Here is a 12,830-nt window from a genome sequence, read left to right on the forward strand (position 1 = left end):
ATTGACTGCTTACATTCAAGTCTACAAATACTTATTTAACAAATACAGGGCACCTTGGTAGGCGCTCAGAAAGAAAAACATTAACAAGATAGCTCCTGCCTTCCAACGCACTATGACCTCTAATAGGAAAGAGAAGTACAGATATAAGTAGATAAAAGCAGAATACTTTTGCATTTCAGTCCATCAGAGATGATAATCGAAACTTAATAATATGATGCAAATTTTGTAAAAAAAAAAAAGTGACGATATGTATGTGCTCATATACACATAAAAAAGTATTTGGACATTGAATAAGCTGCTAGCAGTTGTTACTTCCGGGGTGTGGGGTTAGAGAGTAAGGAAAAAGGACTTTATGACTTTCTGTATTGTTTGAATGTTTTGCAGTAAAAATGCATTGTTTTGTTTATTTATTTAGAAAAATATTTTATTTATTTATTTGACAGAGAGAGAGAGAGCACAAGCGGGGGGGGGGCAGCAGGCAGAGGGAGAAGCAGACTCCCCACTGAGCAAGGAGCCTGAGACAGGGCTTGATCCCAGGACCCTGGGATCATGACCTGAGCCAAAAGCAGACGCTTAACCAACTGAGCCACCCTGGCGCCCCATAAATAAAATCTTTAAAAAAATGCCTTTTTACTCCATAATAAATGTTGTTATTCAAAGGGAAGAGCAGGAGACATAAAATACACACGTGATTAACATGAAAGAAGAATGATGGCGATAAACCCCAACCCCTTTTTTAAGACTCAGTCACATAATCTCTGGTCAAAATAGGACACCGTGAAGAACCCATCCATATACTGCCCCCAATACTAAAAGATTGGTTTCCTCCAGCCGCAAGAAGTCCCCCAAACATTTTCAGGTAGAATACCTAGGAACCACTTTAATTAGTTCAGTGATTCACTCTTTCCTGGTAAGTTAGAAGGTTCAGATCTTTTCTTGGCCTTCCTGCTACTTTTCAGCCACAGAATCCTTCATTCGTGTTCAATGGTTTAATGACTCCCTCTTCTTTGAGCATAGACTAAATGAGTTTTGAATTTTCGCGGTAAGATTTTTCATATGCAATTTTTTATATACAATTTTTATGTACAATTAAATGGCTTATTTTACTCTATAAGCAAATGTAAAGTTTTCCTCAGTTTGTTTTTTGCAGCATATCTAGCACTGCTTCCACGGCCTACAGTATTTTCTGATCTCTAGTTGGGCCGAATTTTCCATGTATGAGAGTGTCCGTATCAAATCAAGCTGTTTAAATATGATCAAAATGTTGTTCTCTGAACATTTATAATTACATGTATTTAAGCTCTTGTTAATCATTCACCGAAGTATAACTTTTTCTACTTAACGATAAGAAAAAGTAAATATTGCTCTCTTGAAGGTTTTAGAATACCAATTGTCTTCTATGAATAGGGTTGTTGTTTTTTGTTTGTTTTTGTTGTTGTTTTTAACAGGACTCATAACTAACAATGGTATTTTGTTTTGTTTTGTTTTAAAGATTTTATTTATTTATTTGATAGAGAGAGAGGCAGTGAGAGAGGGAACACCAGCAGGGGGAGTGGGAGAGGGAGAAGCAGGCCTCCCCCTGAGCAGGGAGCCCTGATGTGGGGCTCGATCCCAGAACGCCGGGATCATGACCTGAGACGAAGGCAGACGCTCAACGACGGAGCCACCCAGGCATCCCATAACAATGGTATTTTGGCTATAGAAACTGTCTTTGGCAATTCTTACCCACAAGCAGTTTTTATCTTTTTATTCAAATTTGATTAGAAACGCCTCTAAGGACGCTAGTCTTAACTTGTTGGATCATTATTTCCTATATTTTGTTAGAGGTGTCTTAGATCCTAAGGGAGATGAGTTGGGATTATAAAATAGGTATCACGGATTGGCTAATTCAGTGAATAATTGTGTTAACATTTATTTAAACTTCAGATGGTTTTGCCAAGGGCACACACATATGATCGAACCTTACTTTAATGGGACACTAAAGTTGTGAGCAAATAAAACATTTGAATCCTGGGGACACATGGGAAACCTCATGGTTAATGTATGAGTCAGGGATGAATTGTTCATAGATTTTGTGGACAAATAAAACACGTCGATGGTTGGTTCTGGTCTTTAAACAGGCAACGTGAAGTTAAGTATCTGTGAGTCAGCATCAGCGAGTGGCTGCCATGGGCTTCAAGACCGTAAATTGCTCTTTTTCACTGAAGCTGGGTAGCTGATTCATGTCATTAAACCTTGTTAGCTTGGATTTGGATGGATAAGATTTGAATTTTGGCTCTGACATGATTATGGAGTAAAATAAGCAAACACATACAGCTGCATAACCTCAGGGAAATTTCTCTGGGCTTCAGCGTCGTCAGTGTGAAATGGCTATGAGAGTACCCTGCCTGGCAGAGTCAACGTGCAAATTAAATGAGATAATATAGAAAAAGTACCTAGTACCATCTTGGGCACTACAGTGGGTATGCAATATTCTTCTCATAATAATAATTACTAAGAATAGTATGATAGAATGTTAAAAAATTATTTACAATAATTGCCTCATCCTCCATTTTATTGTAAGAATGAAGACCAACTTCTGTCCTTTCTCCCCACCCCACTCCCCTTTCTGTGTCCTTTTTTGGTTTGTTTTGTGTGGGAGAGGAAAGTGGTGGAAGATAGCAAGTAATAAGGCTTTTTTCTTTTTAACCCCTTTTCTGTCCTTCATGGGCAAAAAAGCTTGGGCTAGTTTTTTTAACCACAGATTTAGCAAAAATTAATTTTGGTATGTTGTTGTCTTATAACCCAACTTTAACAAGGGAGTTTAAAAAAAAAAACACATTTCTTTATTTTTCTCATGGGAAAAAAAATCATTTCAGATGATCGTTGGAGATTTTGTCTCTGTCTGATCAACACAAGCTAAAGAAGGCTCCTGCTAGTATTTCCATTTCAAAATATTACGCTTAGTCTTCAAGCTATTAGTGGGGGTTTGGGCAGAAGAGGTTTAGAAATGACATTTAATCTACTTAAATGTGCCTGTGAAACCCTGCAGCCCTCTTGTTCAAGAAAGCAGTTGCAGCATCCTGTTGGCAAAGAAAGCTTGGCTATTAATCATGTGAATGGTGGTTTTTTCACATCATAGCTGTGTGGTGAGTTTTAACACTAAACTTTGATTAAGACTTGCAAGGGTGCCTTTAAGAAGTGCACTACATAAAGACAATTGTTTTCTTTTAAAAATATAAAATAATCTCTTTACTTACTTAATCTTTTACTTTTAATTGTGAAAATTTCCATTAACATACAAAAATTGAAAGAATAATATAGTGAACCCTCATGAACACATCACTCAGCTTGAAGTGTGATCAATATTCTGCAGCTTGTTTCAAGATGGGCTTTTACAGAAAAATTTTTAATAGAAACAGGGATACATAGTTGATTTGCATGTTTTGAAAAGACTATGTGTTTATGCCAGAATCTGGGCTGGTGTGTGTGTGTGTGTGTGTGTGTGTGTGTGTATGTCTGAAATCCAATTTTATTCAATTGCAGTTTTAAATCCTTTCTAGGACAAGGTAGATCTTCTTTAAATAGAAAATAATCAATTGAATTATTTATTGAATACTTAACATGTACCCAGCCTGGTGTGAACTTCTCGGAGGGAACAATGCCAAGAAATGTTAAGACACTGCTCCTCAAAGAAGTAGAAAAATAGGAAATCAATCAAGCCCTATCCCAGGCTCAGGAACAAGCTGGTGAAGCCTCGACCTCGAGCAGAGTTTCCCAACATTTCTTGTCCTGAAAGCCTCTTTCACGGTATTAAGCAATCTCTTGAACCCCTGAGGAATTTGAAAAATAATTTCATCATTTGTGTGTGATATACAAAAAACTGTTGACATATATTTTATTTGACATAAACCTGTTTTTTTTTAAATTGTATTGAAAATTTAGTTCAAATAAGTTGAAAATATTCAGAAAATAAATTATGAATAATTAAGATACTCATATATATATATACATAAATATTGGCGTTTTCCCATTTAATAGTCTTACATTATTCAAATTATTTTAATTACATAAGAAAAAGCATTTTTCTTGACACCTTTTAAAATGGCACACTGTGTTTGGTTTTAGGACCAAATGTATTACTGTGGTGTTTTCCAAGTCTGATACACCCACCTCTTTTTGTATGGGACATGCCATTAGGTGTAAAAAGATGAAATTTTTTGTTTTAAATGTTACATATTTATTTTAAGGGTATTTGAAAATACTGGTCTCATGTATTGTAGGAATACAATTTCCTTTCAAAATAAACATTTTGAAGAAAAACATTTTAGTAAATAATGGTACACGTGGCACTTGGATATGCAAACAAACCAAAAAAAAAAAACCAAAACAAACCCCAGCAAAAAAACCCAACATGAAGTGATGCACAAAAAAACCCAACTTGGTGAAATACAATGTAGTGGCATCAAAAATGGAGAAAAATTGCTTACATTTGTTTGAATCCTTGAATTTTGCTGTTTAAAAAGTACCAGCTTTCAAAAAGTATGGTTAGCATTTTGCTCGCAAATAGCTCTAAGAGAGAAACGATTTGGGGCAGCTCTTACAAGTATTTCCAAATAATGCCGAGCTCCTAGGGGCAGTCTTTATTCTCAGTGTGTGAAAAGACAAACCAGACATGAACTAATTTCGAGTTTATCTACGCAACTTACAGTTCTGGTGGAAATCTCGAGGTAATTTTCTAAAATTGAGGCAACTTTATGTCCTTCATACTAATTATATTTCAACATCCTTAATCTTTATGCCTTCTGTCTTCGGCCAGTTGTCTATTACAGGTTTACACCAGCGGTTTTCAGGAGAGGGGAAGGAGAGGAATTTTGCTTCCCACTTGCTGGGGACATTTGGCAATGTCTGGAGACAGTTTTTGTGTCATAACCCTGGGGGCCAGGGTGTTACTGTCATCTAGTGGGGAGAGGCCAGGGATACGGATAAACATTCTCCAAGGCACAGGACACCCCACCACAAAAAAGAATTATTTGGCCCAAAGTGTCAATAGTACTGAGGTTGAGAAATCCTTATACTATGTAAACAGTACGTATCTACGAAAGATACAAATTTAAAGCAGTGAAGTCAAAACCATCATGGAAGCTGTTTTGTGGAGTGACTTACCCTCTTATGAGCAAACTCATCTTCCCCAACCTCTGTGCGTGTTTACTCAGAGGCTCCCAGATGTTCCCTTTTAAGGGGGAGGGGGACCTAAAATTTAAATTATCGTGCATATTTATTGACTTAAAAATAGAAAGAAAACAGACACCTTAACCGCTTTTACTAATGTGAAACCTTGGGGCTGTGCTGATCTGAGGGGCTGAGAGCAATAGGCCACACAGGCTGGAATCTGTCTCTGGGATTTTAAAAACTGAACTTGAAAGAGAGAAATCTTTCCTCTACAAAAGAGAGAATGATCCAAACTCCCAAGAAGAAAAGAACATGGGAGATGGAGATAAAGGGCTTCCGACAGTGTCCTCATCCCTGAGTCCAAATCCCTTGTGATTCTGTTACTGAGCCAGGAAATCGTTCATTTTTGCTTAAGCCAACTTGAATTAAGTTTCTGTCACTCACAACCAAAAAGTCCTAACTAATATACCAGTGGATTCACAAGGCACTATTTCAAGAATCAGCAATAATGCAATGAACTACGAATTTTAAACTTGAGATTGGTTCTTTGATCACAAGATTTAAGATAGAAATCCTCAACTACTCACTCAACAAACATTGCCACCTAGCATGGAACTAATATTCTGTGCTTGGTGCTGGAAACACAAAGACAAAGAATAGTCTCTCCTTCAAAGGAGGCCTCAGGCTACTTGGGGGGACAGAAGAGTTCCATATGGTGTGAGTGCTATGGTGGAAGTAAGCACATCTTATTATGGGACCCCTTAGGGCGACACTAATCCTAACAGTTCAAGAATAACCTAGAGGTGGTGACCGCCTAAACGAGTCTTGAAGGACATTAGATGGGTAAAGTGGGGAGTACAAAGGGCATGCTCACTGCATAGAATGCTAGTAAAGGCTGAGTGGGGAGGAAGAGTGAGGTAAAGCCGAGGCACTGCCGGTCGTGCATTATAGACCATGGGGTGCAAGGGGTTGGCATTAGTGATGCACACGGGAGAGTGGCCAGGAGGGAGGCTGGAATGGAGGTCAGGGGTTGTGGGTTCAGTATCTTGGCGAAAAAAATCAGGACTTTAGTCCCAAAAGCTTTGGAGAGCCACTTAATGGATTTTACGCAGGGCAGGAACGTGATGCATGTGAGAAATAATCACTCCGTGGTAACACAGGAATGATAATAAAAGGTACCTGGCAAGGTTGTTGTCAAAACTGCAGATAATATTTAAAGCCATGATTACCATGCTTAGAGATGGTCAAGTCAAAAAATGTACTCTCTTTCTGTTCCAAATACTGTTCAAAACTCCGAGTGGAGCATCCATTAGTAAGGATGATTATGGCGGGTGGTTTTTGTTTTTTGTTTTTTCACCTGAGGCTTGGACTCACTTTAAGGCACTCACCAAGTCTGCAATAAAGCTGGGATTTAAGTCCTAGGTCAGTCTCAGGACTGGCTAGGCCATTCAGGTTTCCTCCAAACCAGGACACTGCAGACCGAAATGGACTTTTCAAGTTATCCTGGAAGTAGAAAGACCCAATAGCCACTGTAAAATCTTCTCGGTGTCTGAGGAGTGAGGGAAAAGTGAAGTGAGTTTTATATTAGGCTTTTTAAACTCAGTAAAATGTGTGAACTTGGACTAAAAACACGTCCTCAAGAATGTTGCTTCTGGGTCACAGGCGGCAGAATAAGGAAGAAATACATCATTGCGACATAAACTATCAAATTAATCTTTTCCATGTTAAAGGAAGAACGGAGAAGGAACAAGTGGGAAAAGTGAGTTCACCTCGGGCTACCAAACCATTGCAAGAACTCTCTCTGGAGCTATATGTCACTGGGCTGTGAAGCATGTTTCACCTTCTGACTGATTTCGCGGGACCCCTACGCTCCTTATTTAGGTTAGTGATTCAGAAATCAAAGAGATGGAAGAAATTATTTGGAAAAGGCAATAATTAAAAAATGTAATCCCTCAATTTAAAACAATAAAATTTATTTCACTATCGGAGAGTGCTAATTTTGTGTAAAAGGCAGTTTATCTAGAATTAGGGGAAAGTGAAAAACATCTGAAAATGCAGCATTTTATAAGTTTGAAAGCAATGCCTATTTGTTAGTTACAACTTTTTCCTGTGTATTTTTTTTTATCAGATAGCCATTTAAGGCTTTAACTACTAAAACATATTGTTCATGAAAATTCCAGTTGTTAACATTTTTCCAGGTAACTGAAAACTTCAACGATTGAGAACGTTTTTCTTTATAAGAAGGTTAAATAAACATATATGTGCATGTATTTGCCTATTTAACTTTTAAAAGAATATATAAAAGACCACCAACAGTAGCTTCTTCGAGGTTGAAATAGGTGGAGAGGGAGAGAGGAATTTAACTTTTTCATTTTTTACCCTCTGGTACAATCTGATGTTTTTCAATCTACACAAGCATGCAGTATATATGAATGCATACATTTTAATAATTTAAAGAACTAGATAAAAGGAATATTTTTCTAACTTACATATGCATAATTTTCATAGTTAATAGCTATACGTTTTCTCCCCTTTAAGGTCCTACTTGCCAAATCACAGTGCACCCTTAATTAATTAAGGTGCTCTATATTAATCTTATTAATCATATGCTCTATAGACAACGCTAATCAAAGATATGTAAATGACCATGAAATCAGAATGCAATCTGTTTACTGCAAAGGCAGCTGTGACTGAACCATAGCACGACACACATGTAGAATAACCCAGAAAGTTCAAAAAGAGAAGAAGGGTGGGTAGACATTTTTGTATATGCCAATTTAGATATGGAGTAATTTTATGTTCCTATACATTTTTTCTACTTCTACGCATGTCACATTTGACTATCAAAAATCAGATTACTCCTCCTAGCACATTATGAATCACTACCAATAAAGTGTCTTCATTTTCAAAATGTAACAGGTGTCCAGAGTCATTTATTTTCCCCAAGGAAACTATTTGACTCAAAAAGTTTAACCTGATTCTAGATATTAGCCTCAATGTGAGGCAAAGTCTCTTCAAAATCCCTGAAAGATTGCTCTTTTTAAAAACATTCTTAATAAAGACCTTTGCTGTGTAATTATGCTGTCATTTATAAATTAATTCATTTAATCCCACTAAGCTTCAGTTTCCTTATCTTTAAAATGGGGATACGAATAGGACCTAGTTCATAAAGTGAATCATGAGGGTTCAATGTGATAATGCCTGCAGAATGCTTAATATAGTCTCTGGTACATAGTAGGCATCCAACCAGTATTTGCTATTATTTTGCTTACATTTTCACCATTGCTTTAGTGATTTGAACATCTCCCAACATTAACTCTAGCTCTTAAAACATACTGAGTAGAGCATATTCTCCTGAGTTTTTATATTACTAGTTTAATTTTAACTCCCAGAACAGTTAGCCTCATCTTTTGTGCTATGTAACACAGATAAAACCAAGTGTGAAGTACATTTATCTCAATTCCTGTATTTAATATGTATCAGCTAACAGGTATTTAGCTTATTATTGCTAAGTATCACTAAGAATAGTAATACTAACGACAAATACTGATTGGAAAAGGTCATGTTGCAAAAAAATTCTGAAATGGTGGCACGTTGTCAGAAAAGGGTTTCAGCAATTAGATTTCTAAAGGACTGGTTTTTTCACAGAATGAAAGTGAACTCATATCTCACACTCTAATGTACACTTGTAGATTTTGAGAGTGAAAACATTTTAAAAGTGCAACATTTAAGGAAAATAATGGGCTTAATACATTACTCAGAGCTTAGATAAATAAAACAGGACCTTAAATGTGAAATCGGAGGATAGAACTTGTGAGTGAGACTGCAATTCCTTGAGGTGATGTCAATAAAAAGAATTATTTAAGCATAAGATACATTTCTTAGTGTTTCCTTTTTAACTCCTGCTCCTTACATTTGGAAGCTAGAACACGAAGGCAGCCGTACAGTACCTTGATCAGGTTGTGTCCCACAGTGTAGACAGCTGCTAAGTTTCCCTTCTCTCCAGGCGCATGCAGACCTGTCCCATACCCATGCCAAGCAACTAGATATGGATTGTGAATTGTAATCCAATATTTGACGCGGTCCCCAAACTTCTGGAAACAGTAGGTGGCATAGTCATTGAAGATATCTGTTATGGTTTCATTTTTCCACCCCCCATATTTTTCTTGTAGAGCCAGAGGCAAATCCCAATGGTATAAAGTAACTACAGGTTCAATGTTTCTAAGTACTAACGCATCGAGAAGAGTGTTGTAGTACCGGAGACCTTTTGCATTGGCAACCGCTGCTATTCCATCGGGGAAAAGCCTTGGCCAGGAAATGGAAAACTGATAAAAAGAAACTCCGATAAAATCCAGGGCTGATAAGTCTTTTTCCAGAAAAATGTAACTGTCACTGGAACTATTCGTGCTGTTGACATTTTTAAGGTGTGTTTGGATGAAATGATCCCATATAGAGGGTCCTTTTCCGTCTGTCTTCCAATTCCCTTCCACTTGAAATGCTCCAGTCCCAACGCCCCAAAAAAAGTTTTTAGGAAAAGTGTCATAGAGAAACAGCTGACTTTCATTTACCGGACTAAAATGAGGAGTTTTAGACCATACAGCTCTTCCGTCTCCAGACAATCCAGTAACAGCTCGTAGGAGAATAAGTGCCGACAGGATGACAGATCTTTGCAGCCCGCGGTTGCACATTGTTTTCCTATAGTGTATGTTTCTTTCATCGGTGCTGAGGAAAAATCCATTCATTCCCTGGAGATCCAGCCGCACAGCCTGGCTGCGTTTGCTACTAACTGCTCGCCTGTCTTATCAACGCTTCAGTAAAAGCTTGTGATTGTAAAGCCCGGTCAATGATTAGCCTGAACTGTGAGGCTTAGGATGGGTCATGGAGAGCAACGTAATTTGAGGGAGGTGGCTCTACTATCCTCACCACCCCGCTTCCTTCCCTCTCACTATGGGAAAAACGATATGAAAATGCATCACTGACAGTAGTTTGAACGTGTAACTAAAACGTAGGTGAACAACGAATAAAAATGCCATATTCTCTTTGTAGCCTTTCCTACGGACCCAAATCTTCCCTGAATGTTTTGAACATTACTGCATAAAGTATATACCTTTGCTATGCTCATAGTTTTTTGAGTGGTAATTTTATTATTTCACGTTTCAGGAGAAGCAATACAATTAAGTAGCATTCCTATGTGCCAATAATCCAGAATTAGAAAATACAATAAGGTATTATACTTCCACAGAAATTATAACACATCTAAGAATAATCATATCAAGTGCTACATACATTAAGAAAATTATAAAAATGTATTGATAAATTTGAGAGAAATGGATGAAGAACTAGATAGCACTTTCTGGGTGGAAATACTAAATACTTTCCGATTTAATTTGTAAATTTAAATGCACTTTCAACTTAAATCCTCTAATCCCAAATATGAAATTATTGTGAGAGTTCACTTGACACATAAATAGGGAATAATTACAAAAAAAAAAAAAAGAAAAGAAAAGAGAAAACCCTGAAAAAGAAAATAGTGAAGGCACAGACTACCTTTTGATATGAAAACATTAAAAAAAAAACCAAAACAAAAAACACACAGCTTAAACAGCATGATTCTGGAATAAGAATAAATAGAAAGAAAATACTATACAGAATCCAAAACCTACAGATAATTTCCTAAAAATGTAATCTTGAACACATTTGAAGTATCCCACACTAATGAAAGGCAGAGTGGTTAATAGTTGGGCCTCTGGAATCAGACTGCATGGGTTTAAGTATAGCTGTGTGACTGGGGACAAGTTATTTAACCTTTCTGCACCCCAGTTTCCTATTAGGTAAGAAAAGGCGCAATCCTGGTATCTACTGTGTGGGTGATTGTGAGAATTAAGTGAGTTAATACATGCAAAACACTTAGAAGAGACACTGCCACATAATAAGTGCTCAATAAACATTCTTATTTCTATGTGAAAAGGAAGGGTTATTCAGAAAGTGATGCTAAGATTTAGCATAAAAGATGCTATATTCTGGCTCCTGCCCACATTTTCAACTTCATCCCTCTTCAGTTAACTACATGTAGAACGCATCCCTTCAGCCATAACAAACCACGCTGAATAAGTTGGACACACGTGGAGTGCTCACACCCTCTGTCTTGGTGTGCGTGTTCTCTGCGTAGGATGTGCTCCCCCCTTCATCAAGCTCTCGTCCATGTGTTCTTCAAAAGGGCAGGACCTCCTCAAGAAAGACTCTCTGCCTTCCTAACTTGATTGGAATTATTTATTTAAATTACAAACATTTACAGTTTATTAATCCTCTCGTGAAACATCTGCACAATCACTATAGATGAACTCACGGCAGAATCTTTTCTCCTTCTGCGTCTGATCCCCAGCTCACTTTTACCAGCACCGACATTGGCCTTTGCAGTCCCCCTGACTTTCCTCATTCTGTTCTTGCGTTCCTTTCACTGTTTCCTTGACATCTGTTTCTTCTTCTACCGGCCAGTCTATATCTGGGTTCATTTTTGGAGGTGTAATCCAAGAAATCGTGAATCATGCTGAAGCCAGTTGTCTTCCCATCACCAAAATAGGCTCTGGATCCAAACACAAAGATGACATCTGGTGTAGTCTCGTACGTTTTAGCTAGTTTTTCCCCGAATTCCTGTCTTCGGTCCCGTTGTATTCCCTGGATGAAGTAGTTAGTTGGTCATGAAATTCCCGGTCTGGATAGTAACCATGTCGCTCATGATGGTGGTTGATCCTCGGGCAGCCAGAGAGGAAATAAGACAGTTTGATTGATATAGATGTATCTCCTTGTTCCATGTTCCCGTGGCAGCCCACACTTTCTCTGTTAATGACACTTATCATATAATATATTTATCTATAATCCCTGTTCGACTTAAATTTCTCTCTGGGTCTCTCTTTTCCAAAAACAAGGGCCATGACCAGTCCCTATAGGATATCTGGGGCCAAGGAGTCACTAAAGTTGAATGGATGTGCCTATAGTATGCAGACCTCTATCACTGCATTTATCACATAATCCTGGAATTGTTTATCTCCTCCACCAGCCTGTAAGAATGTCTTTTATCTAAATTTTTATCATCACTTATCTGAGTAAATGCTTAATCATTAAATGAATGAATGGAGTTGATGCAATTAATTCACTATTTATAAAACATTTTTTCCAGATTCGTTGAGCTATAATTGACCTGTAACATTGTATTAGTTTAGATGTACAGCATAATGATTTGATATATGTATATATTGTGAACCGATTTCTAAAAATAAAATTTTTAAATGTGATAATTTACACCCTCACAAATATATTTAATTTAAAAATATGTAGCTACAGAAAGCTAGGAGAAAGTGAAAGCAAATATTAAATTACATAAATATATAGTTTATATAATGATATTTATATACTTATGTATGAGCTTATATAAGTAATTTAGCTAGAATTAAAATATATGTAAAAATTGAAAGGCAAATAACAAACTTGGAAAATATTAGAGCAAATCTAGAAGGCAAATGGCCGACTTTTTATTATAGAAGTAATTCAGGCAAATCAATAAGAAAAACACTCTAAATTAGAGAAATGGCCAAACAACATGAATAAAAAATATGCAAAAGAGGAAGTGCAACTGGCTAGCTAAAGAAAAAAATTTAAATAACCAAAAATTAAAAACACAT

General features: G+C 37.0%; 1 protein-coding gene across 1 annotated transcript in view; it reads right to left on the bottom strand.

Moving 5' to 3' along the window:
- KLB (klotho beta) overlaps positions 1-11,974 on the bottom strand; it is a 35,953-nt gene extending 23,979 nt beyond the window's left edge. Inside the window, 1 exon segment of the mRNA XM_008701411.2 lies at positions 9,102-11,974. Coding sequence (XP_008699633.2) covers positions 9,102-9,893 — 792 coding nt within the window. The 5' untranslated portion in view covers positions 9,894-11,974.
- Between the last annotated feature and the right edge of the window lie 856 nt (positions 11,975-12,830).

Source organism: Ursus maritimus, unplaced genomic scaffold (assembly GCF_017311325.1).
Source record: "Ursus maritimus isolate PB19 unplaced genomic scaffold, ASM1731132v1 scaffold_8, whole genome shotgun sequence".
NCBI classification, from domain to species: Eukaryota; Metazoa; Chordata; class Mammalia; order Carnivora; family Ursidae; genus Ursus; species Ursus maritimus.